Genomic DNA, 27952 nt, shown 5'->3' on the forward strand with positions numbered 1-27952 from the left:
AACCCAGCAGACATGATCATTTTTTTAATGTGGTTTATTACGTCTTTTGAACACTCTAATAAACTCTCCTAAATCATTACACCTGAACACATCTCCCACCTCCAGAAGAACAGTATTAAAGAGCATGACATTAAATGTTTCACAGCATCTCGCCTCGATCGTCCCACAGCACGGGTCCCGCTCTCGTCACACTCTCGCTCAACAACGACGACAACGACAAAGTCTCGCGAGACAAAAAAAAAAACAAAAAACAACCAACCACAGAAATGTCAAAGCAGCACAAAAAGCACCAGAAAGCTCCAAACAACTTGGGCCCATATTTGTCCCTCAGTTATATTATCAAATCGAATCCATCTTCGGCTTCACGATGATCGCAGGCGCACTGTGGTTCTTGATCACGAGAACAACGTCAGACGAACGGATCTCTTGAATGATATCAGACAAGGTGTCTTTTGAAGCAGATTTCAAAAACCATCTCTGTACAGCGACGAGGCTCTGCTCATGCGGCCTCCGTTGTAAAATGAAAAAAAAAAAAAAGAAGGATCCCAGTTCATAACAATATGTACGCAAGGAGATACTGTACTTCTGTATTTGTAGATACAGTCACACATTGGAGTATCCTTGACGTTATTTCTTTTTACATATTTAAGTGGCTAAACTGCAAAAGTGAATGTCTGACACTATAGTCTTATATGAAATACATACAGACATTAAAAAAAAAAACAAAAAACTATTTCCTTGGAAACCATGACGGTTTTCTTGACAACCAATAACATGTGATACCGTTTGCTCCAGGTGCACACACACAGATTCAGGCCATTGGTTACATCACACCTTGGGGGTTATTGTTTTTTTCCCGAATAGATCATCAGCACATATTTTTCATATACTGTACATGAAGTTATACTTGATGAGATCAGCTACGGTATAAGGTCACTTGAAAACTACACACAGTATTGACTAATGGGCATTTCTTTTTTTTTTAATTGCATGACAAAAAAGAAAAAAGTTGGACAATGACATTATCAGCCTACATCAACAACGTGAGTGTTTAAGGAAATACCTTTGGATGGTTTCAGACACGACTGATGCACATGCAAAACTTTATCTGAATAGAATAACAGGCAGCGGTGACAAGGGGGAAGAACTGGATAAAGTGGAGTGGGGGGCACTAAACCTTTGGTTGACAGAAAGCTGTGAAGGCACATTGAAATATTGTCGTCCAAATCCTTCAAACTGGGGCACACGGCGTTGGGGTTTGTCACGTTCATGCTGCGTAACAGTGCAGATTGTGTAGAGATGGAAGGGAGAGGGAGGGAAACGCACACATACCAACATTTTTTTAAATACATCTTTAAAAAAAAGAACGGGGGTTGCTGACAACAGTGGATTACTATTTACTACCGCAGGCAAAACAATGTCTCGCACACAAAGTGTCAGCAACATGGCACCAGCACAGCAGTGGGGGATAGGGTTGTAAAATAACAATAATGTTAATCGGATTTTTGTAATATCCAAATATGTATCTGGCGACTGGGGACGCGGTCAGATCCCAAAAACAGGCACAAATATCCAAATAATATGTGAAACTGGAATAAGTCTTTGTATGATTTAGGACTGTATATGAAAAAAAAAAAGTCATATGATAAAAAATCCTGTAGTTAGAAATCCGGTGGGGCCTGACAGAAACCATCCATCTTGGAATGTTGACATATATTTATGTATCATATATAAACTGTTGGACTTGTATACTATGGTGTGATTACAGTTACATGGAGATTCTGACTGGTGCTGTAGATGTAAAATTAGAACTTGCCAATTTGAGGCCACCCTGAAACAAATTGACAGGTTATTATTTTTCCCCGTTAATTCCTCATCTAAAGAAGAGAAAATACACTTGTTGTTCCGACAGCTTTTGTGTGAATATGAATATGAATATCTGTCAAACACCTGGGGAACGGAGAGCAGACACACCATGTGTTGTGTGGTATTACTGGACCTTAAAAGCCCGTCAGAAATCTTTTTTCTCTTCAGCCTTGGCCTCTGTTCGTCTTCCCCGCCCAAGTATTGACCGGGAGCAGAATTCCAGATATTCTCATCCAGTGGAACAGATTCTCCAAAGTCTCTTCCCTGGATCCTAACTCTCTGCCTTTATATAAAAAAACAAAAAACAAAAAACAAAAAAAAACGGGTTCATTTTTCCATTCCTCCTCTGTGAAATCCCTCTGGCACGCTCTGAGTCTCTCTCTGCACTCGGGTCCAACTGGCCACAGCTGGAGAACTCATCATCGCAGGCATCGTCATCATCATAATCATCTTCCCCCTCCTCCTCATCGTCGTCGTCATCTCCTCGCTTCCACTGCAGGCACTGGTTCTACTGTAGCGGCCCTCCAACATTCAAACACTACTTGGTCCATTTTCTCTCCACTAACTCCCATTCACTACAGACTATTCTGTGAATATAAGCCACATGTTGCGCTGTAAACATGTCTTCTGACTTGACTCGGACTACACACACACACACACACACACCGGGGGGGAAAACCGAGCTGCGTTTCCCAGAACCAGGGGGAGTTCACAGAGACTCAATTCTTTAAGTCTCGGAAATAAAAATTTCCAGACATCAAAAGCATTGAAACCAGTTCACTGTTCTTCCAGCGGCAGTCATACGCATTAGTTTTCTGAACCTCCTCTCTGTCCATTAGTTTGACATGTATACTCTGCAGCCACACAAACGCGACCCCTGGGCAACCTTTTACTTCCCCCATTCCCTCCAGCAATCAGTGACATCATCCTGTGGACTTGGCCTGACGCTTCCTCCTCCTCCCAAGCTCCACAGGACTGGTCAGTGTACAAGGGGGGGAATGACTCTTCACATGACCTTCGGACACACGGATGAACTCCCGTCGTCAACATCTCCTCCCCCCCAGCTGAAATGGTGTGAGGATTTAAAAAGTTGTGGGAGTTTTGACTCTCCTCTGTAACATTCACATAATGTGGATTCAGCAAAATGTGAGACAAGCAGTTCTGTGGTACGGAGGAGAAGAAGTCGACAATGCACAAGAAGAGGAATCTTCACCTCACACACGCGGACGCACAGATGCACAGTTGTGATATTCCAATGTCTAATAGAGCTGTATCAATAAATATATTTTGGTCACTTAATTTTTATTCATGGTTTGCACTTAGCAAGACGTTGTGGACCGGTTGTGTCCGCAGCCTTTAAAACAGCCAACACAGAGACGAGCTGAAACGTAGACCTCACCGGGATCCGGTCAGAATCTGCTAACGTGAAATGCGGTTGTTGTTGTGTTGAATATAGTTAAAAAAAAAAAAATCATCACATTTTAAAAAGAAAACTGTTAAAAGATTATATATTATCGAAGAAAAAAAAAAAAAGAAAACTAAATGCAACTAATAAGATATCAAGGTGGAAATACATGGCATTGCCTAATGACCTAACACATCTGGATAATTTAAAATAGGCGACTGAGAGGGTCTGTAGTCGGCTCTCAGGAGTCCACAGTCTTTTCTTCTGCCTCAGACCTCCTCTTGGAATGCTCACAGATCGGGCATCAAAGTCCTGACAATGTGTCAAGTTCTCAGGCATGGAGTTGACGTGTTAGTGTGTGTTGCGGTGTGAGTATCTGTATGTGCATATATATACTGTATGGATGCAGTTAATGTGTCGAGGTGTGTGTGTGTGGCACAGAGGGATCAGGAGGCTGCCAGGGCCTTGACCAGGTACAGTTTGTCGCCCTGCTCACTGGTGAAGATCGGGGCTTTTTTGTAGTGTTCAACAAGCTCCTCCATGGAGTTGAACTTGCGCTGTCCGATGCAGTAAAGGTTTTCCTTCAGCTGCACTTTGAAATGCTTGTTCTTGCTCTGCGCCTTCAGGGAGATGGAGAAGTCGTTTGGCTGTGGAAAGAGAAAAAAGAGGAGACGTGGTTATTGATCGGTGTTCAGACAGCGAATCAAAGCAGCTGCGGGCGGCTACTGACCGACGACTCGCTGTCCCGGATGAGGAAGTCCCCCTCGGAGCCCCTCTGGTTGAGGGCCACCTCCGCCTGGTGGCGCGTCACCTTCCCGTAGTACCACTCCTTCCCCGCGAAGCGCCCGGTGCCCGACGGCGAGATGTAGTCACAGTCGGGTGTGGGCGGCCCGGTGAGCGCCGCCGTGGGTTTGTGGGAGGTGGAGTCCAGCACAGTGACGTAGTTCTTGGGCACCAAGCCCAGCTGTCCGTCCACTTTGCGGCACTTCCACCACTCGGGGTCGTTCTCGGGCTTCTCCACCACCTCCATCACCTCACCCTTCTCAAAGTTCAGCTCCTCGTCGTTGCCCGAGCTGAACGGGTAGAGCGCCTGCACCGTGTGCAGCACCCTGTTCCCGTTCGTGGTGCTGTTCACCACCGCCGCCAGCTTCTCGGTCAGCGATCCGATCGGGTCGCCCAGCCCGCCCATTCCACCGCCCCCCGCCGTCCCGTCCACGTCCTCCGTCACGTAGTTGGATGGAAACCAGCCCGATCGCCCGTTGTAGCTGCCGCGCCACCAGCCGTCGCTGCACTTCTCCATCACCACCACACGCGTGCCCTTCACCAGACTCAGCTCGTCCTCGCGCTCGGCCGTGTAGCTGAACTTGACCAGGGCGGGCAGGTTGAGGTCGTACAGCCGCTCTCCGTTATCCGCGTACATGTCTGAGTCGGCATTGGACGCCGTGTCTCTCATCCCGCCCTTTCTGCTCTTGACCTTCCCAATTCCTACACACAGAAACAGAATCAAGGACAAGTGTGAGAGTTTACAGAGAGAACATCATCAACACTGAAATGGAGTCCAGTGAATAATGTCAGAAATTTATTGACAAGGCACCTGACATTTTGACTCTGCAGACAAAATGTCAGGTGCCTTTGTGTAGATTAAAACTCATTCCCAGAGTTCCAGGTCTCAAAAACTCCCCACTGACGTGGAACGCACCACAACAGAAAAACAAAAAAACCACGCCATTATTAAAAAAAACACCTCTGAAAATTTAAGGGCGGTGGAGGAAAAGAAAAAAAATCCCAGACAAATCCCTGGCAGCGATAATAAGCATTAGGGTGTGTGCTGAAACACAGGCGGGGCGGGTGGGCAGCGCTAAATATCAGTCCTTTTCCATGAACCCCCCACATTCCAAATCCAAATCCATTCTTGGGGATTAGGCCTCGCTGCTGAGGAAACAAGAAAGGAGGAATGGTTGAAAAAGAAAAACGTGAGTGGGATGAAAACTTGTTTCGGCATGGCCCAATTAATCCTGTGAAGCTATATAAAGAAAAGGGAAAAAAAGTGTATTTAAAATTGAAATGAAGTACGAGCTACATTGGCCCTGAACTCTGTGGGCCAAAAGGTTCAGTCACATTTCATTGGGGGTAATCACATTGCGCTAATCGCCTCGGCCGCCGCGGCTTGCCTGCGCTGCAGCTGGACAGAGCTCCGTCCCATCTCTGCCAACGCTCCCCCTACCTCCCATTCCTCCGAGCCCGCCGCCCCACTGTGCCAACAGTCGGACTTCAGCGATTATGAGAGAAGTTTTATCGAGAGTTAATCGGCTACACGGGGACCATGGGCTGAATTTTCGTCCCGCATGCAGTCGGCCCTCTTGGCGCGTTGTCAGGCGCGCACTTAGTGGCACCACATCTAAGCTGAGAGGGGTATTACTGGGCCCTCTGGCCTCTTCCCCGGGCCACGGAGCCCTGAGGCCCAGCTTTGGCAGGACTGTGGTCACCGTCTTAGATGGACAAGAATTTCCACTTGGCAGACATGCAAACAGTTTGTATGAAAACGCATGCGTGGGGCTTCCAGAGGACGCGGCGGTGAGATTGCGCCCCTCTTCCTACTTTTCCAGGAGACGAGGAAAAAAGGCAGCTCTAATACTCGCAGCCGGAGCGATCTATACTTTAAATGAGTAACGGTGAGCCATTTTGCTAGTTCTTGCAAAAACTAATATAAATATAGCATTACTGTTATCACGGCGAGCGTACCCTCTCTCTGATGATGTAGGTGGACAGCAGTCAGACAGACACCAGACAGTGAGCAGGGCAAAGCAGTGATTCTGTTTCTGATTATGTCTGCAAGGCTATTAAACGTGAATAATCAACAAGTCAGCAGTGTGAAATTACACATGGAGGCAGGGTGTGGTCACTGGGACGGTGCTGATGTGTGTGTGTTTGTTTGTTTTCTGTCGCGGAATATGACTAATGTGTCACGACGTACACACACTGAATCCGTTTTACCGCAGATAAACTGTTACCGAACGCGTCAGTGACTCAAGGAGAGGCAGACAAATATCACGGTAGCGCTTCGAGGAGTCCAACGTCAAATTGCTTCCAGGTAGAGCCTGTTATTAGTTGCACCGCTGTGCGTAACTACAGACTGCAGACGGGGTGTTAAGAGTCGGCGTCTGTAGGTCCGGGTTAGCTCTAGTTGTGCCTCTGTGCAGCCTTAATAACTCAAAGTGCCAAGTGCAAAAAGACATAAACTTGCATGTTTGGGCGATGGGGAAGGGACCACATCATGCAGGTGCAAGCCCCCAGGATGTGTCTTGTGTACAGTTGGAGATGACTTAGTTCACTCTAAACAAAGGTTAGAGGTCAACCTTTGCATAAATGAAGGTTAATTTTGGCTCTGGCTGAGATCTGAGACCATGGGTTGTATTTTAAAATCGCGCCTGGCATGTAACTCAGCCCTTATCAGTGTTTTCCCGTGGATTTATATTTGCCGCTTCCTGCTATGGTCACACGGCAGCTTTGCATTGAAAAAGCACAAGAGGCATTTGACTAGATGCTCAAACTACTGTAAGCTGTGGTAATAAAGGGAAGTTGGGATTTGATTGTGCAGCTACAGGTAGATGATACGAGGGGAAGAGAAGGGGTTGTTGATGTTGAGGGCATTGGCTCCTCTCTCTCTCTCTCTCTCTGTTGCTGAATTTTGTGGTTGGTCAGGCCAAGTTGTCGATTTATAAAAGCAGGAAAGACAAGATAGGAAATGTGTCCGGACACGAGCTGACGCACATGTACGTGTCTCTGGTGAGAGCCAGAGTGAGAGCGGACTTCAGGTTCCACTCTCTGATGAACGACATGCAAGAGTTTTTGAATCAGTGGTGTTTCACCACGGCTGTGTATTCAGTGACGGAGGGAGAACTCATCTTTCACTCTGTGTTTATGACCTGATTTATTCTGGTTTTCTGTTATTTTGTTGTTGTAAGTTTTTTTTTTTTCTCATTTCATTTGTAGAGGACCGTGATGTTCTCTTGTAAATCTTAAATAAACATTGTGTTTTTAAAAATCTCTCTCTCTCTCTCTCTCTCTCTCTCTCTCTCTCTCTCTCTCTCTCTCTCTCTCTCTCTCTCTCTCTCTCTCTCTCTCTCTCTCTCTCTCTCTCTCTCTCTCTCTCTCTCTCTCTCTCTCTCTCTCTCTCTCTCTCATATATATATATATATATATATATATATCCGTCATGCGGCTGAAGGTTAAACTGCTGACAATTCACTTGTGTGGCCAAGTGGACGAACTGTCAGTTAGTGCTTCCTTTGACGATAAAGGAGAGGCTCTTATCTCACCGGAGAACACGAGCACGGACCATTGCTAGTTACTGGACACGGCCGCATTCACGTCGACCGACGGCGAGTGATTGTTGCGTGCACTTTCTTTATACTGTGGCCAAGGCTTAGCGAGTTCAGTGACGCCGAATCTTTGGACTTTTTAATTACGCTGACATCGACAAGACACTCCGTTATTGACAAGACGCTGTACAGTACGTTTGACTGCATACAAGAAGAGAGGATGCCACTCCTGGCAGAACAATCATAAACCCTGTATTGCATTCAAAAAAAAAGAAGAACAGGATTAAACGGTATACAAGAGGTCAAATACTGTGTCAGGAAAAGGGAAGTTAAAGTAGTTGGCGGAGGACCAAACCCCCCCCTAAAAATACACAACATTTAGCCCCCACCCCAAACTCCTCCCTGGCAGAGGAAGGCAGGGTCTTCATATGTGACCCTAACCTCTAACCGACTGCACGACGACGTTAAATGAGTGTATACAGATGTGGCAGCTCGGTGCTACCTCTGAAACACAATAAGCTACGCCACTGCTCGCTCTGAGGGGTTACGAGACAGGAAGAGAAAGGAGAGAAAAGTCCTGCGTTCTCTGGAATCGTTTCTCTCTTTCTATGTCACATGCTTTTTCCTGTGCAGTTCCTGAGAGGAGGACGTGGGAAATCGCGTGGCGTCAGATGGTGGAAGACGAAGACCCCTACGAAAAAAAAGAAATACATTTTTGTTTACAGATGAGGCACAAGAGGAGGAGGAGAAGAAAGTGCTGGGGAGATTTTTTTCGGCTACCAGTGATAGAATGGAACTGTTTTGTTTTTTAAAGTGCTGGTCTCTCCACACTGGCCGGCCATCCATTGTCTGCCAGGGCCCTTTCGACCCCTCGGCTTCCCTCCATTCCAGTGCTCTTCCTCTGTGGACGACAACACCCCGCGTCAGGCTGTCTGACAGCGCCTGAACATCCCGCTGCTTGAACACAACACGATCACTGGGACAAGTTCAGCAGCAGTGATACGCCTCAATGTTCTAGAGCCACGCACAACACGTCACCATCACGTCCAAGTTGCCTAAACTACGTATAGAATATGTAGCACGATCACGCCTCAAGTATAACTGTGCCACTTGTATATTCTCCGGACGGGGTCCCCTCATTTCTATTAAATCTTCATATCAAAATTAGGTCCTAGGTTAGTGTGAGGGAACACAGGGCTGAGGAAACACAGGGCTGAGGAAACAGGGAACAGCCATATGTATGGGTTGAGGGAACATAGGGCTGAGGGAACATAGACACGCTCCTCTCCAGACATGTGACCCTGCGCCATATGGTGAAGTATGAGACTTGCACATTAAATGGAATGACACACATGCTGTCAGACAATGTGAATCAAACTAACTAAAGGGAACCTGCACACAAGTGAGCCTTTTCTTTTCAGAGGGGAAGGGCTGGGACCGCCTCTCAAGACCAAAGCTTCAATCAAGCTGCTAACATGGCTGACTGATGGCTGCGCAGGAAACGAGCACAACTCTTTCAACTGCAGCTATCTGAGTCATCAGGTGCAGGCAGCCATCAGTCTGTGTGGCGGAGCGGAGCAGGGTTATTGTCCTGATGGTAAAACAAACAGGTTACCGGTATATGTGTAGCTGTGCATCACCTCAGCAACACTGGAATGATGGGCTCACTTTAGAAAGTCCAGCTCCAGTTGTTTCCGAACAATCAAAGTGTTTTTGCTGACAGTAATTTCTCACTTTTTTTTTTTTCCTTAACCTCTAGTCTGGTGACCTAAATCTAAAGTGCAATTTGTCCAGCACAGGTGCACTTGGTCCGGGATTCCCCTCGAATGAATAACTGTATCTCAGCTTTTCGTGACTCAACTTTGGTTGCTGATATAGTTTTCATTCTTCAGTATGTGTAGAGCAAACTTAAAAAACTTTAAGTTGTTAGTATTTGTGGAAGCAGGTGCAATGGTGTGAAAGTTATAGCAAGAGATAATTGATTTTCTTCGACGGTAGTGCCGATAGTATCGGAACAAAAAATGAAACTTAAATTTTTTTTCCTTAAAGTCCTTAAATGTAACATTTTGTTTAAACAAGAACTGCCACATATGAACTATAGCTACATTAAAATGGTCAATAAGGGAATCAGGAATTCAGGAATTAACTGATTTGAAAAAAAAAATAAAGTACTACGCTGATCAGACACGTGATGCAAGTTTTCGGAAGCTGGCGATTTTCAAGTACTTGGCACAGCGGGCACATGATCAATTCCAAAAATGTATCACGGTTTGATATTCAGCTAAAAAAAAAGTAATGCTCGACCCAACACAAACTAACTCTACTTTTAACAGAATGTTACTACTTTCAGAAAGCTACGAATGCATTAAAATCTGAAAATGAGAAAATCAGATGAGTCAAATTATTCATTATTAATCCATTAATCATGCGAGTAATTTTTACTTTTCAAATGGGAATATTTTCTTGTTCTCCTTACTATTTGTATGACCATAGCAAATATTTCTAGACTGTAACTCCAACAAAACAAAACAATATGACCACAGTACTCAGAACTTGTGATGATTTTTAAATATATATTTTCTGTATATATTCTGTTGACTGAATAATTGATCTACTCATTGAAAAAAATAATCTGCACAGTTATTGATAACGAGGATAATTGTTTGCAGCTCCACAGACAAGTGAATTCCATAGACAAGAGGATCTGAGTCAAAAGACACAGGAAAACAAAGATGACTGGAGCTTTACACGGAGAACAACATCTTAGTGATGTTGACAAATCTCCCTCCAATCTCTATATTACGATGGGTTCTTTTGCCTTTCTTGTCAGGAAATAGTGAGCGGTGGTTTGGAGAAAAAGTAGCGGGAGTTGGGAAAAAGACGGAGTGTGGGACGGAGGACCGTCCCGGCACAATGATTCAACTTCCTCCCGACTTCTCACTTCCTCTCTGGGCCCGGCACTCCTCCGCAGCGCGGACAGAGAAATGTGGCTGAAATTAGCGTTTCCGCTCACTGGGGATGCTGAGAAACAGGAAAACAGAGAGAGGGAGGGGATCGGCAGAGGGAGAGGAAGAGATAGAGACGACCGGCAGCGCTCAGTTTACACAAGCGAAAAGGTTTGTTAGCTCATCTCCGTGTCACTCTCTGGATCCTTTAGACTGCCAACAGACCCGTCGGCCGGTCCCACACCCACACCCACACACACACACACACACACACCAGTGGGGATGTCAGACAGAGGCAGGACGTAACACTCGACAGTTACAAGGCGAGATTACAGCATGGTTGCGTGCCAGGGCCTTTTGAAGAAGAAGTTTGGCGGTGTGACTGTAAAGTATCCACAGCCCATGGAGCGGCCCGAGTAGTGACATTCCTCTGATAACCAAGCGAGGTGCAGGAGAGATGGGAGTCCAGGTCCCATCAATCAGCAATGAAACCCCTTCCTCCTCGCAGCACAATGACTACAGTGTTCTACATGAGCACCCCATGTCCCTTCGACTGTAGCTCATGACTGGAGGTGGGTGGGTTGGGTGGGTGGGGGTGTGACCCTCCCAGAATGAGCGAACTCGCCCTGAGGGTAGCATAAAGGAAAACAGACTTTGGCTACGTCTTGAGATATTCCCAAACAGGGTGGAGACGGGGTCTTCAAGCATGATAATGTAATCCACCGAGTTGCAGCCCACTCACTAGGACAAAAGTGTGTGTGTGTGTGTGTGTGTGTGTGTGTGTGTGTGTGTGTGTGTGTGTGTGTTTAAAAGAAAGAGACAGAGAAGGATTGCTGAGTCAATTACAGGCTTCAGCTCAGGAGAAGGCTTTTCAAAAGCATATCCACCCAAGTCTTTGCAGCCGCTCGCACAGACACAGCCTCAAAAGCTGTTAAGACACCCTCTCCCTCTCCCCGTCCTGCCAGCACAACATGTTAGTACATTACTCAGTTTCCGCCTGCGCTAAATGTGACACATCGCTCGACCAAACTAAAGCTGAAAGTAACCAACAACCCAAGCGAGGGGAAAAAAGAAAAGAAAAAAATCAGAAACACCCCCCTCCGAAAACCACTCCAACATAGCAAGAGAGAGAGAAAAAAAAGGACTGCTCAAAGTTCAGAAAAAAGGCTCTTTTCAACACTTTGTACAACAACAACACAGAAAACAGAGCTACTTTGAGTCGCGACAGGAGACGAGGAAAGTTGAAAACTCACGAAAGAAATGTTTGAATAGGTTAGCCATGTCCATTTTGGGCTCGCCGTCTCTCCCTCTCTGTCTCTTCCCCCGGCCCCGCTCTCTTCCCACTGCAGCTGTAGAGTTATTCCATTGGAACACCCAGTGAGCTGGGTGGACAGCGGAGCAGGGACAGCCCACTCCCTTGACCATGTGGTCGTGCTTAGCCAATGAGAGAGCGGGACAGAGAGGCCTCCGGTCCAACTCTGGAAGGCAGAGTACAGAGGCCTCATGGAGAGGGAAAGAAGTAGGGAGGGAGGGGGGTTTGAGACTTAGACTGATAGAAAGAGAAAAGGAAGAGAGATGAAAGCAGAGAGAAATAGAGAAAGGAGCTGTTTTTACAGAAAATAAGCGTCAGTAGATATTTACAAGAGGGTGATGGTTTAAATAAAAAAATGTATAGATCTGTGTGAGATCTGTGGGGAGTGAGTCAGTGAGTGCTCAGTCACATGACTGCAGTTGTTTGTAGAGACACACTCATAACTCTTCAACAAACCCAGGGAACATGAGTCCTCACACACAGGCACTCGCACGGCAAAACACAACCATCTGCAGACAGATCATACCCTTGCGCATTCTTTCTAACGATGACACCATTCCACACCCAGCAACGGGCTCGGTTTAAAAAAAAAAAGAAGAAAGGGAGATGGATGTTTTTTTCCTCCCACATAACATAAGTCAGTGTGGTCGTCGTCATCAGGTCTGCATACATGTACATGAAAAACATAAAAACCCATACAGTCTCCTAAACAGACTTATAGATCATAAACTACGACGCATGAAGTTGAAGTACGATTGCATTAGTGTTTAACAAGGCTTGGTTTGGCCTTAACTAATGTTTTCCATTAGTCTGTTTTATTGGACGTGTGAGTGAGTGTGACCTGAGCCTGTATGTTTTTAGGCGTGTGTGTGTGTGTGTGTGTGTGTGTGCGCGCGTGCGCACGTGTTTCATGCAGCTGTTTACCTGAGGTTATCTGCTCAATGGCTGTAGTGACAGGTGGGAAGTTATTGGGAGGCTCATGGCTGTGGTGCACGACCCCAAACGCAACCACAAACACACACACACACACACACATTAAATGGACAGATACAGACACTTACAAGTACTGTACACTCCTAAGCGCCAAACAGACTCAAAGTGCAGCAGTTAAAAGAATTTATATGCTTGAGTCAAGTGATAACGAATATGACAAGTCTTTTTTTATAAAGTGTAATATCAGCAACACAGCTAAAGTCAAAAACATGAACGAGCAGTCAATAGAAAGCCATCAAGGGGCCTCTTCCTGTTCTTTATCATCAGAGCATTTCAGCACACAGCACCCCCTGAATCCTGAATGTTACCAGTCTCCTCTTACCACAACATTGGCACACGCAGCAAACAGGAAGACGCAGATCCCGTGTCCAACAGATAAGGATTTTTGCAAACACTGCATTTATGCGATACAGCTATAAATTCATGGAACACTTCTGGTTAGCAGTACTCGGAAGTCAGAACACCCCCGGTACTTTCAGTCCTTTCTGAGGGGGAAAAGACACCGTGGGGCCCAGGGCTTCCTTGCAGGGTTCACCCTCTGCAGGAGTGTCATTACCTCTGTATCAAAGATGATCAAAAGGAGATGAGGCTTACTCTTTGTCCGTCTCACAAGTGCGGTTTGATCTTATGTTATAACCTCGGCTAAGGAGGTTACGTCATAGCCCCTTGTCTGTTTGTTTGTCAGCAGGATTACACAAAAAATGGATTTCCATGGAACGTGGTGGAACGTAGGGATACGGGCCTAGAAAGAACTCATTCCATTTTTACATGGATTTGGACATAGGGCAGATTTAGGATTGATCTTGAAGAACATATTGAACACACTGATAACTGAGTGTGTGAAATTTGGCGCGGCTTGATTAACTTAAAGGGGATGTAAATGATTCTAAAGAAATACAAATTTTGTAAAAGTCAGTGAATATTTCCTCACTGTCTGTGAGCTGTCGCTTTTGTGTGTGCATGCCAAATAAAATCGGTGTTTTCGGCTCAGCCCAGGCTCCGTAAATTCGTAAACAAAAAAATGGTGCCACATTGCAGTTTGTAAACATCACTCGTCGACAGTGGTAAATGCTGGTACACACACACGACCTTTAACCTAATCCAATGAGTATCTGAGCCAAACAAACATTACGTATCAAAGCAAACACTGTTCCCCGACGTCCAGAGGACAGGTTAGGTATGAAAACAAGCGTCAGAAACTAATAAACAAGATCTTCACATTTTATCCGGACAACATAAGAGAAACGATCAAATGAAAGAAATCATAGTCAAAACAACCGGCAAGCTGTCTGACTGGACAGCAGTGGTCAGAGAGTGTGTCCCAAATTATCATGAATGTCGAGAAGAATTGAGTGGAGACACATGGTAACCTTGGCTTACATACACAGTTACGTGTGGCTCGCTTTTGGCACTACAAAGCCCCTGAGCAAATGGCAGTGCCCAGAAATATTACCGTTGTGTTGACAGTGGAGACGACACCTGTGCCGCAAAGATTCCAGTCATAAATATAATGAGCGGGAGGAAATCCTCTGTTGTACACACAAACAAGGGAGCGGAGATATTTAAGATTTGTTGACACAAAACAAATTAGCTCTTTTTCTTAAGTGCCACAGTTGCAAAGCTAAAATTCAATTCGTATTGAGGCTTTTGAAATAAATTTTTTTTTTAAATGTGACAGCCTTACCTGCGCCAAGCCTTCAAGGTCATGCCTTGCATGAAACACTAAACTATAGACACTCCTGTCAAGACACTATATCTTTGTAAGGGGGGAAAAAAAGTAGCTTACAGCATTTCAGCCAATCAGACACCTGCCTGAGACCATCTTCCTGTGGATGCTGGTAGACAGTACATCAAAATACCACAACAATGTGGTCAGAAACAAACGAATGCAGAGCAGTTCCAGAAAGCAGGCGCTCTGTGACACGATTTTGTTTCGGTTCCTGTGCATGAGACAAAGTTAAGTTGGCCTACAGTCAAAAAGATGTTATGAGTGACTGAAGATATAGAAATTACTAACCCGCGTCTTGTAAGCTTCGAAAATAAAAAAAAAAAACAAGAACGGTGGAAAATGATTATTAAACTGTCAAAAGTAGAATTGAAGAAGCCATAAAAGTTTTTTGTTTTTTTTACCGAGTGTATCTTTGAGGTTCTTGACAATAGAAGCTTTCCGGGCGCTGTTTTTCCTCTCCACGTAGTTGGACGGCACAAAGCCCGTTTTGTTGGTGGCATTCCGAACCCTCCACCAGGACTTGGAGTCGTCGAGGAGCCAGAGGCGCTCGTTTTTCTTGATGTCCAGCTCCTGGTCCTGCTGGGCCATGTAGTCAAACTTGGCGATGACAATCACCTCTTCCGTCATCTTGCACTAGGTACACTGATGGAGAGAGACAGAGAAGACGACAACGAGAATGAATGTTTTGCATTATAGGCAATTTAAAATAGTTGATCGGCATCAACGTTCTACTACACAATGAAATCTTGGCCATTGTTGGGCGATGTGCAGAAGAAGAAGTGGTGATAAAGTTGGCCCGATTTCGATCATCTAAAATAATGAGGACAACACCATGGCACACTTTCTCCTGTAGTTAAACAAAACAGGGTTTCTCTCAGGAAACTGGTCAGGGTAGGTGTTGAGCATGGCAGGTTTTTACCCCCAAGTTCTGTTGCAATAATAAGTATTTAAATACATAAACAAGAGAAAGAAATTAACCTCACTGTGGACTAATACTACCAGGATCCTCTACGGTCTGCACAACCTTCATACACATGTTATTGCTGTTTTGCTCCAGACCCGATTATTCAGCAAGAGAGACAAACCAAAAGCAAATTTAGAAACTGTTTGGAAATAAGATGGCTGTACCTGTGCTGCATCAAAGCTGAGAACTTCAAGGTCTCTGATACGTCTCTGCCGACCTAGAAACACAACACAGACAATGCAAGGGAATTACAATATAATCTTAAAAATGTTTCTGAAAAATACACAGAAACTTGTCTGCGTATCCATATTCTGTGTCTTAACCGTCGGACACAAGCTAGCCACTGTGTCTATGGTCTTCACAGTGTGCCAAGATACAGACAGCGTTATCCAAATACAATACAGCCAGGCCAGAACTCTGACGGAATGCCAGCTTCCTCTTCCACAGTTTAGTCTCCTCAGATACAACTCCCCCCACCACCAATTGTATTCTTGAAATAACACATAGAAATGACTATTCTTTTCGGTCTTCTGCACTGGAGGCTGCCAGAGAGTACAGCACCAATCTCTCGGCATCCACATTCTTCATTAATTCACAGACGGAATGATTTCCTCTCAGCAGCAGTCCAACAATTGTCTATTGTGTGTGGCATCGAACCTGGGAGCCAGGAAGATGGCAAAGTTTACTGTCAAAGACGAAGTAAAGAAAATGGGGCGGTGTGCGTCAGCAGTGTGGATATGTAATGGAGTGAGGCTCACGCTGAGCACTAATGAGGTAGGATATTATTTTAAATTTAGCTATGGCCTATAAATATATCCTACGTGTGCAGCCTTCAAATGCAGTGATCATGTGAACTACATTAAAAAGCATGACTCCACTGTTGCAGTGCTGCTATACACGAGAATTTTAAGTTCCCCGGGCTATCTGAAATTATGACTTGAGAGCACTGTGATCCACAAGCAAAACTTGTTCACGTTCAACAATGAGCATATTCACAACAGCTGGTCTCATGACCCGCGTTAGCTGTCAGCGCGGTCGGGCTACGCTTTGGTTAATACTACAGCTTCCCGGGGTCGGCGCTGAGGGAGGGAGGCTCGACTGAAGCTGCTGCCGAGCTGCTCTGATGTCATGGGAGTGGATGGAGTTTCACCTTTTCCCCCCTAACTGACTTCGCACTGACCTCATTGATTGAGAGCTCTCTTTTTTTTTTTTAAGCAGCGGCTTGGTTTCAGCTGCAGCTGGCCCTGAGACAGGCCCACAACCTGATCTTAGGCAAACATGAGGAGGAGAGGGAGGTCAAGCTAACATCTCGGCAGCACAGAGAGAAGTAGAATAAACAAAACATAAGCATGGGTCGTGAGCCGATTTCTTCATAAAACAAAATTTAGGTCACATCTCATATCCCCCTTATTTATAGATAAGACCACGAGAGTGTAGTGTAGTGTAGTGTGTCCAAAGCTATAATGTAATTCCCCATGTGGGTGTTGTTGACTTATTTCAGAAAAAACATTATAATGGTGTATAGTGCGGTTTCATCTCACAGCATGTCATTACCTGCTCCTTTTCCAACTCTTATTAAATTAATGAACACTAGGAGGCATGTTAGGGAGCGGCACACAATAACAAAGATCTGATTTTCTCCTCGAGTGCTGCTTCTAAGACAAAGGCAACGAACTCTCCACTCCCTGGGCTGGGCTGGATAACTGTCTGCCAAAGAGGCTGAGAAGTGTGCATGTGCACTCCGTCTCCATTTACAACATCCCTCCCTGAGAATCTTTTTTTCTCTCCCGAACAGAGCATGACAGAATCAGCAGCGTAGGACTGCCCCTTCCCCAGCTATCTCCCAGTTTCAAAGAACACATTGCATCCCGGTCTCACTTCTTTTAATTGCCATCACGCCCCCCTATGTCTAGGGTGGCTCACCACTAAGTGCACATTCACACTGCAGTGACTTACGACAGTGCAGATGTGAGGGGAGGATCAAAAAGTTAGGCGACAGATGCTCTGAGCCAATAACGCAGCTGCAGACTGAGCCGCGGCCGCTCGCCACTCCAAAACACTAGACACAAGGTCAGACAGGTCAAACTGCTCAAATGGTGTCACATTTGCGCCCACTGTGGGTCTCCGTTTACCCTGCTGCCCAGAAGAATCAACAGGTTGCCCAATCCATCACCACGGCACACCACCGCCTTAGAGAGGACGGTTTACCACGTCTGAACAAAATCTAGATTGTTTTACTCTTCTATTCGTCCTCACTTTTACACAATCAAAGGAGTTCTCTTCAAATTAAACCAGAATTGCAGACAACTCAGGGGCAATGCAGAACTGAAAGTATGCAGGACTCAGTTGCCAATTTGGAAACATTTGTCAGAGATGAAATGATGTCATGAATAATTTCCTCAATTCAAATAGCTTATTAACTTTATAATGACCAACTACTTATCAGGGCTGAACGATTAATAATTTTCAAATCGAAATTGAGATTTGAAAGAGCGATTTGCAGGTCGCAAAGACAAATATGTTATGCAGCACATCTGACCCGGGCTCCCCAAGTCGAATGCGTATGCACTCACCACAATGTGCAACAAAAGAAGGTATTGTGCAAAGCATGTCTTGGAACAGTGGAAACGTCCCAAAGCAACACCACCAACATGTATCAGCGCTTGAAAAAGCACCACAGCCCGCTACATGATGAGTGTACGGCCAAAAAGTCAGTGAAAGTAGTGACGCCCAAGCCCCATCTAGCATAGTACCACATCATAGTCGTCTGCGACTGTTACTCCATATGGAAATGGCTCATGTAGGCACCATGAGGTTACAAAATGCCACAACTTTTCCCTCGCAACAGAGACAAACTGCTAACAGAGAAAGTTTCTCTCTGTGTGTGTGATATCACAAATTGCAATATCTGTCAGAAGAATCTCAATTAGATATTTTCCCCAAATCGTTCAGCCCTAGCCCTACTACTTATAAAGATGTTTTGAGGAAGGAAAATAACATGGCCAGAAAACATTAAAGGGGCACCTAACGATTCTAGAGCAAAACACGTTTTGTAAAACTATTTCCTCCCGGTCCGTTAGCTGTCGGTTCTGTGTGCGCCGAAAAAAAATCTGGGTTTTCAACTCAGCCCAGGCTCTGTAAATCGACCGCACCACAGAACACTGCAAGTGCAGTTTGTAAATATCACTCGTCGACATCTTAAGAGACGTCCTAGCGGGTGGCACTGCAACTTTAAGCAAAAATAGGATCTGTAGGTGTGAACTTTGTGGTTGACAAGGGAAACCAGACTGATATTTTGTTTTTAATTAACCAAAAATATAATCTTGTAGCTGCTTCACAACATGAGCTTTCCAGTGTTGCACCACCTGAAACAGCAGCAGGAAGACTTCCACTTGCATTAACACTGTTTCAACAGCAGCTGACTTTGTTACAGCTCCCATAACACAGCAAATGAGTGTCTCACTACCAGTCACATCACCGATCACTACGGTGGGAGAACTTGACTCAGGTAACTTAATAACAGTTAATGTATTTGTTTATTTGAACAACTAATTACTATTTTCATTATCAATTCTGGATTATACTTTGGATTAATCAATCAGATTTTTTAGGTCTAAATATCAGATGGTTTACCAAAGGCAAAGTGAAAGCTACACATTTCTTGTTATGTCAGAATTTAAATTGACAATGATATAAATCAGAAAAGCAGCAAATTCTCACACGCAAAGCTGGAACTGCAATGTTCTGCATTTTTGCTCAAATGATAAGGCTCAGTGATATTAGGCTGTATTTTATGTTTGATCTGACTCATATGGTAAAAAGATTTAAATTTGCCGATAACAAAAGATTGCGGTCTATGCGTGGCGATAATACCATGAGAGAAATTGGGTTTACAAAGGAGAAGGGAGTATATATACATGTGTCTATATATAGTCCTGTGTCTTAATACATAGTACTGTAAACTCCCAAATACCAAGCTGATAAAGTGGGTCCATCTTATCTACTGCCACAGCAGCAGTTGTGGGCCAGTGACAGGTCGACCAGTGTTACAATCAGTAACCCACTCATGCTCAAGTGTCAACACTGATCACCACTGTTTCCCATCAGCAGAAGACCACAAATCTCTCACTCTTTTTTTAAAAGGTTAGTGGTGTTCTGCTTCTAGTTAATAAAATGTACAGGAGGTGACACTACAACGGTGCGGGCCAAAGACCACAACAACTGCACATCGGTGGCGTAACGAAGATGTGCAGAGAGCAACTTTTGCGAATTCAATGTTACTATGAAACAAGTTCACCACATCCTGCAGTCTACAGCTGCTCCCACAAACCCCTCGTGTCTTGGCAGGGAAAAAAAAAAAACACACACAAGTGGAAACCCAGTGAGAGAGCACACCCAGTGGTCTATCTGGTAATGCATGATAGAGAGACACCACTAGAGATATGCACCAGCCTGACAAGAGGTTCTTGGTGAGAATGAAGTTGCAACAACTGGATACTGTATAATCTGACAATATGTGGATCATTGTCTTTTCACCGCGAGAGCAAATAACGTACCGCTGCTCAGCAGGATTGCTGAGGCACTGAGACAGCAACAGCATGAGCTCACGGAGGCAGACAGAGTAACCTAATCCCTGTGACAGCCTGCTAAAATCACAGGGCTCTGCTGCCTTCTGGAATGTGCTCTGTGTGCTCGCTGCTCGCTCAGCCCCTCTGGCACGGCTGCACTTCCTCCTACTTACACCAAAACGTACATTTTAGCCTCGGGGCAGGTCTGCAGCTCCGCAAACGGGACAGTGGCGGACGGCGACGCACACCGATGAATACATGCTTGTGCTCTTTTTTTTTTCCCTTCTCCACATCGACCCGCGGTAACTAAAAACCATGAGACTGCATCTCACCCCAGCTGTCCTAGATTCTCCCAAAACAAAACAGCAGCATAGCAGCAAAGGGTCATGGGAGACTTGGCAGGCCAGCTGTGAGACAGGAAATGTGGACACAAAGGTGACCGGATGATGGGAAAGTGATGCAATCTGACAGAGAGCAGGCTTGACCCCCCCCCCCCAAGTCCAGATAACTTATCCTTGTTTTGCATTGATGATGATGCATCTCATTTAAAGGATGGGAGCTCAAGTCCAGGACCGGTGTCGCCAAGAGAACGCATGCTTTTTATCCATTAGAAAACTTTATTGTTGAATCATATTAAAACTCAATCAGAGACAGAGGGGCCTCCAGAGTATTGGGCTATCCAGAAAGGCTCATGACTGTGTGAAAGCAGTTGGTTATCCACCCCTCGGGATCACCCTCAGTAGTTGGGAATGGCCTAAAATAGACCGTGGCTCATGTCCTTTGATAATTGCCAGAGATTTTCTCTCATAGCAACAACCAACACCAGAAGTTTCAGGCTTTCTTTTGGGCCCACTTCACATCAAAAGGCTAGGGTTAGGGTTACTACATTCAAAACAAATCTGTGAGAAGCACACACAAATGTCACAGCGAGAAATATGTGGCATGGCAAAATTAGACACAAAATGAAAAGTCCCTAGCCAGGCCACTCAAACTTACTGTACAGATTCATTATTTTCAAAAGCTAAAAGTAATATTCATGAAGTTAATCCAAAAAATGTACATATAACCTAATACCTCCTCTCCTGCTCTAGAGCAAAGTACTTTCCACTTTCATCACAGACTAGTCCTTGTAAACATCTGCAGGGTGGCTTGAGAGGTTGAGCACCCACACACATCAGAGGAGAGTCATTACTGAACATAAATAATCATAAAAAACGATCATTATATAATTTAAGGCAAATAAACAAACAAAACTGAAAATGGTTTCCACTTCCCCATTTTCACTTCCCAGTTCATTGCGAATGCATATTGTCCATTACACAGGCCTGAAGCCACACTCGCACAGACAGATTGCAGTGATGAACTGAAAAAAGAAAAACGAGATGCCAGAAAACATGAAGCAGATGACAATAATAAAATTTTAACAAAAAAATCTGACTTACAAATGTTTAATCCAGTCATCCAAAGGTCATTTTCTCTTGAGAAAGAGCAACGTTGTCATTTTTTTAATAACATGCTCAAACAGACCTCACATCATTTGCTATGCATTAGCAGAACTAGGGCTGCTGCTAACGATTATTTTCTCAATTAATCGATCAGTTGTTTGGTCCATAAAATGGTCAAATATGTCGATCGTGTTTCCCAAAACCCCAAGATGATGTTTTGTTTTGTCCTCAATCCAAAGATATTTAGTTTACAGTCATAGAGGCAAAGAGAACCAGAAAATATTCACATTGAAGTAGCTGAAATCAGAGAATTTTTACTCATTATTTCCTAAAAACTACTTTCGATTAATCGATTATCAAATTAGTTGGCGAATAATTAGGAATAGTCTTTGCAGCTCTTATACGCACACGTTACTAGTTTGGAATGGTGAGAAAAACTCAACATTACAAGGAAGACAAAACATGAAAAGCAGTGGCTTTCATTGGGTTTTTTATGTGGGTTGTTTGCTGATAAAAATAAATTACAATAAAATTATTGATGCGAATCAGTCCAGAAAAGTCAACCAAAGCATCCTTATCATCTACCATAGAAAATCACCAAAGTGCTTTTAAGAAACACAGAATAATGTATTACTACACAAATATTAAAGTATTACAGCATAACTATTTGCCAGAATAAACTGGACATTTACAAAATTAACATATTAACTAATTATCACCTCTAACTAGCAGGAGGCCTTCCCGTATGAAAATACTTACATCGTCTCTGTAAACAGACACCAACCAGAACATTATACCTCTGTGAAAGAAAGGATCCATTTCCTCAGACCCCACCTACACCGACAGAGCCGACAGAGCCGACACATACGTATCCACACCCGGCTGTTGCCAGTTGTTGCCCTGCGTGGCCTATTTGCTTAGAGCTATCGGGTCCAATGATGGACACATCCAAGCACTCTGGGATCAAGACAACTGCAACAAAATAAACCTTCATGTTGCCTCACCAAGTCTGGGAACTCCAGGAGATTTCCCTATGACCAATTCAAGTTTACAAAGCAGAAGGATTCCGAACATCCAGTACTACAGCGAAATAAAGCTGTTTGTGGTTTGATCTTGTGTGCTGTCGGGCTACTTAGAACTATTAGTTGCATTAAGGAGTCAGTAAAACAGATGATGCCCAATGTACTGGTTGCTGTACACCTTGTTGCAACTGCAAACTTCTGGAAAAAAAAGTTATTGCTGCAGTCAAAATAGCAGATCATTTGTAAACCGCAAGATAATAATCCCAGACAGCCAGTGTCAGAGTGATGAAATGGATACACTGGCTTCCTCTTGGACTCTGTACATCCTGGCAAATATGAGCCCTAGGGTGCTGTCACGATAGGACTAAACAAGCCACTTGGGACATTAGTCTGGAAGAGCCACGTGTTAGAACTCGTCTATGAGCATCTCGAGAACGGGAGGCATTCCACATTGCATGGTGATGCCACAAAAATCTGGGGTCTGTGTGCGAATCAACAACAAGAAAGAGAGCGAGTGCCCAGAAACGTTTACCTCCGTGAGGCCGGAGTGAGATAGCCTTAACACAAATTAAAACACTGGGAGGACTGTTCTCCATCAATCTAAGCCTTCTCTTACAATATTCTAGTGAGAGTATGATTCTCGTACCGTTTTACTTTATAGCCTTCATGTGCACAGCAAGAGAATTTTCAACTTTGGCACCCCCAAGTGATGGTGTCAAACAAGACACTGGCAGATGACACTGCGTGTTGTTAAACCCTGCACAGGACAGAACTTGGACATGAATAGGATGGAGGTTTCACAAAGAAAAACGCTGTTAGCCTATCAAAATTATTTTTAAGATGCTATAATCAGGAAAAAAACTAAACTGACAATGACGATCAATCCTGACTGATTTTAGAGTTGGCCTGAATTTATTTGTTATTTGAGTTAGAGAAACGTCACAAAGGCAGGTTTCAATACTGTAAAGTCAGTCATCCGGCTGATCAGTTGGACTTCTAGTACGTCAAAAAATTTATGGTTGGCTGTCTTGTTGTTGTTTGACCAGTTCTACAGTCTGATTTTGCCAGCTGCTGTCAAAAGCTGTAATGCACTTGTTTTTACATGTGGTGGCTAAAACTGTAGTTGTGACTGAGAATCCGTCAAACTGAACTTCATTGAATAACACAAATGGTATTGTTTGCATCTACTGCCGATCGATTTTTCTTTTAATCTTCTTTCTTTCCATTCAAACAACTACACGGAGTACAGCTGAACTTCTCTTATGTTGTAATGTAAATACAAAGAGAGCATAAAAGTCACAGGCTCTGGCCGCACACAAGGGCCAGTCAATGTGTGCAGTGTATGTTAACCCCTTATACAAGAAAATTTAAAAAACTGTCTGTAGCTTGACAGTTCGATAATTCAGTTTCCCGAACACATTAAAGCCAGGCTCAGATTATAACAGCAAATAAATATATAAATAATATTATCTTTGGTAAACAGGACCCAGGCACTAGCATAGCATAGAGAATATTTAAAGTGTCTTGTTACATTTTGCATTATATCATATATGGGCTACTGTGGCACAGGAGCTAGCGAAGTCGTCCACAAACCAAAAGGTCGGTGGTTCGATCCCAGCTTCCCCCAGTCAGCCTGCCGACGTGTCCTTGGGCAAGACACTTAACACGAAATGTCTTCTGTCGCTTATTTTGGCAGTGTATGAAAAAGCGCGGTAAATAGCAGCGCTGAATGAATGTGACTTGTACTGTAAGACTGGAAAAGCACCATATAAACAGTCAATTTACCATATGTTATATTATTCTAAACAATTTACCAAAAAACAGTTCTTTAGATGTTTTAATTGGTATATTTCCACATAATGTGATAAGATGAAGCCACCATTTGAAGGTTCTCTACATGTAACCAACAATTTTGATGACAGGACCACAGACTCAAAGCCTTAGACGGTTTCTCGTAGGCTTGCTTGTCATACAGTTTCCAATAAAAAGCATCAAGAGAAAACGAGCCGGGATCAGTAAGCGGGAGTCAGAGTGTTCAGATCAAAAGAACATCAACATGACAAGTCATGCCTCTGGGCCATAAGCTACCTGTGGACCGCCAATATCCTGAGGTCATTGCAGCTACTGAAAAAAAATTCCTTCTGTATAGTTTCACTTGGTGAGTCTGTGGTCAAGGACGCGGTAGAGTGAAGTAGACAGTAGGCTGCACCAACTGTTGGTTCAACAGATCCACACGAAAATATGCAGAGGTGGGCAGACTAAATATAGCTTCAGCGAAATCACACTGCAACTGCTCTTCATAAGCCTACTTTCATCAATATTTCTAAGAACACATTTTTTACAACATTGCCTTTTTTTTGTCATGGTCACACAACAACTTCTGTTATCACAATGACAGCTGTGGTTTCAAGTGCACGCATCCTCATTTTGATCTCTGCCAAAAACCACTGAACGAAAAACCCTGAACCATGATGAGCTAATAAAGGAAGTCGAAACTCCAAATGAGAAACGTTAGCAAATATCATTTTAGGTTTCACAGAAGTAGGGAGGAATATCATCACTGACTTTGCTTTTGCATGCATTTAACAGCTGAACGTAGCTTCATTAAGTTGTCATGTCTGCTTGATTCTGATAACAGTAAGAAAAGAAAAAAGTGCTTACTGTTTATTCTTCCCCTTGTTGCCCCTGCTCTTTGTACCTTGATAAGGGGCTACGTTCCTTTTTCCAACAGGTGACATGAGCCAACATACAAAAAGTACCTTTGTCGCCGGTGACTGTTCAAATATGCCTACATCATGCATGGGCAGTCAAAGGCAAACGTGTGAGACAGGAGAAAAAAAACAAAATCAAGAAAGAAAATGAGAAAATGGAAAAGAGCTTAAGCAATAATTGAGGTGATGGAGATGGAGAGAAGAGGCATGATTGCAGAAACAAATTCCCCCCAGTTTCACAACTTCATTAGAAACCAAATGCTGACTAGATTCCCGAGCTTGTCATTTGACCAGGAACATTTTCAGCCGCATTAGTAATTTTGCCAGTGTGAAAATACACAGTTGGTTTCTTTCCTACGGGTTGTGGGGATAGATTTGGCTGCTGGAGGCCACTGGTAACTGTAGCCAGGCACTGTCATCACTGCATATTCATAAGATTATACTGTCATGACAGTCAAACAAGGTTGCTATTAGAGTCTATCCCAGAGAAACAGGAGCTATGAATAGGACACAGATGAAGTGAATTGGTGCTGCATCTCCGCAATATCAACATGAATTAGCTGAATAACTAAAGCTTTACTTCGGGGGGGAACCATACATCTCTTAATGGACACTTTCATGTCTCTGGCCTCGAGTCTCGAGAAAAACACAAATCAGCCTTCGACTAACTCATGCTGGTGAAGCAGGTTTCCGCCATTTCTCTCCCTGCGAACTGTGGCCACCCTCCCTCGAGACTCCCACCAAGAGAAGAGCTCCAGCAAAACCAAACGTCTCTCTCCCCCTCTCACCTCCCTGAAACCTTAATGAGAGACTGTGAAGAGGGCTGTCAGTGTGACAATAATTACAGAAACTCTACTATTCAGCAGCTGCAAAAAAGACCCCCCCATGGCATTTGGAAAGACACACATGCTCCCATCTTAGAATCATTCAGATCCAACCAACCAGATGCCTTCAATTCACCGCGAGATAAAACCGCCAAAGAATATCAATCTGACAATTGTTTCAGGTTTTGTAACAGGTTACACAAACCTGAGCCAGAGGAGCTTGCCAACGAGTCTAGAGCTTCGCCGCCCCATTGTGCCGCTGACAGCACGACATTTAGTCTGACTTCGGTTGTGCACGCCACAAACAATATTAGGAGGAAAAAACATCTAAAACATGTGCAAGAAAAACAGAAATGACTTCATTGGCAGAGTTCATCTGCCTGCATATTACTGGTTTCCCTACATACTGTAGGTGGAAAGACACAGACATGTTCCCACAAGCCTTCACTGATTGACAGAAAATGAAATGAGCCAAAGTTTAAGGGAACTGACCGACCGTTTAAATAATTTATAAAATCTGGGGGAAACAAAACAATCAAGTAATTTACCGCCAGCGTGCCAATGTTAAGATTGCCTTTTTTTCCTTCTTCTTGATGTTTTATATCAACATAAAACAGAATATATCTCTGGCTTCGGCACTGTCGGTCATCAGAACACCTCGCCCTGAGTCCAAGGTAGATGGATAGATTTCATTGACATTTTATAGATCATCATCACTATCATCATCATTATTATTATTATGATGATGATTTGTAAAATGTAATAGCTTGGGAGATCAATGATGAAAACAATCCCTATTTCCACTGCACCAACAAAATGCAATCATACTGGGGGACAGAGAGGAGAGGTGATGGGACTGACTACAATTACCATTTAAGGTTCTTTGACATAGGTACAGGAAACCATCACGTTACTGTAATGCTCACGTCATGGTCATGGGCCCGAATTAGTACACAACCCCCACCTGCTCTAGCTTCAAGATTTAGTTATACATTTGTTAAAAAAAAAAGAAGCACCAAGCACAAGCATCGGTAGACACAACGAGACCCTGTGAATGCAGCGAATCAGATGCTGCTATTTGCAGTTCACCGCGGGTGCCGCAGGGGACGTTTCGATCTCAGGAGTAAAAAAAAAAAGCGTTAACGTGGTGCGCGACACGAAATGAAGCGCACCCACGGTCGAAAGGCTGTCTAGCAGCAGTTTGGGGTGTTTTTGGGGATTTGAGCTTTTATCTTCTGACTCGAGCTTTGACAGCGTGTCGCGCTAACCCAACTTGGCTAACGTTAACGTGCCCGAGAAAGAAGGGAAAAAAAAAAACCCTGAGTGTGACCGTTAGCCAGCCGGGTAACAGCAGGGTTGGCCATGTTGGCACGGCGACAGACGGGGGTTTTGTCTGGGTTCGCGGTCCGCCCGTTAGCCGACGCGAGTTCTAACGTCAATCGGCGAATTGAAGCGTAGCAGGCGGCTAGCCCGTAGCTATCTCGTGAGGGGGACGCTCAAGCGGAGCCCCGGAACGGATAGCTTCCACCGTCAAGTGCCAGCTCAGATTCATACGCCTGCTCGAGCCGTACGACGTCTTACCTGATTGCTGGTGGCCACCTTCTCTTATTTCCTTTTTTTTTGGGGGGGGGGGGGATATTTAATGTGTAAGAAGCATCACACAAAAACACTGAATGGTATCTAGGCGCCTAGCAAGCAACCGGTGATTTTTTTCCATTCCTACGAGCTAGCCTAGCCGATGAGACGCCGCCGCGGTGCCCCGGTGGAATAGCATTTCTGTGCCAAAGCATGTCATCGCTCGGCAGCGCGGCTAGGCTAAAGCTAGCAGCAGCCGCCACACAAGCTG

General features: G+C 44.4%; 1 protein-coding gene across 3 annotated transcripts; it reads right to left on the reverse strand.

Moving 5' to 3' along the window:
- Nucleotides 1-16: 16 nt before the first annotated feature.
- On the reverse strand, nucleotides 17-27928 carry nck1b (NCK adaptor protein 1b). 3 transcript variants are annotated; one of them, XM_035619192.2, is made up of 5 exons: nucleotides 27688-27928; nucleotides 15701-15753; nucleotides 14974-15214; nucleotides 4002-4756; nucleotides 17-3918 (listed from the first exon to the last, which is right to left on the reverse strand). In XM_035619192.2, exons 3-5 carry the CDS (start codon nucleotides 15197-15199, stop codon nucleotides 3718-3720), a joined length of 1182 nt encoding a protein of 393 aa, XP_035475085.2. In that variant the 5' UTR covers nucleotides 15200-15214; nucleotides 15701-15753; nucleotides 27688-27928; the 3' UTR covers nucleotides 17-3717. The 3 variants fall into 3 exon arrangements, with proteins under 3 accessions (XP_035475085.2, XP_047185693.1, XP_035475086.2); XM_047329737.1 differs by lacking the exon at nucleotides 15701-15753; XM_035619193.2 differs by lacking the exons at nucleotides 14974-15214; nucleotides 15701-15753; nucleotides 27688-27928 and adding an exon at nucleotides 11792-11919.
- Between the last annotated feature and the right edge of the window lie 24 nt (nucleotides 27929-27952).

This window comes from Scophthalmus maximus, chromosome 21 (genome assembly GCF_022379125.1).
Source record: "Scophthalmus maximus strain ysfricsl-2021 chromosome 21, ASM2237912v1, whole genome shotgun sequence".
NCBI classification, from domain to species: domain Eukaryota; kingdom Metazoa; phylum Chordata; class Actinopteri; order Pleuronectiformes; family Scophthalmidae; genus Scophthalmus; species Scophthalmus maximus.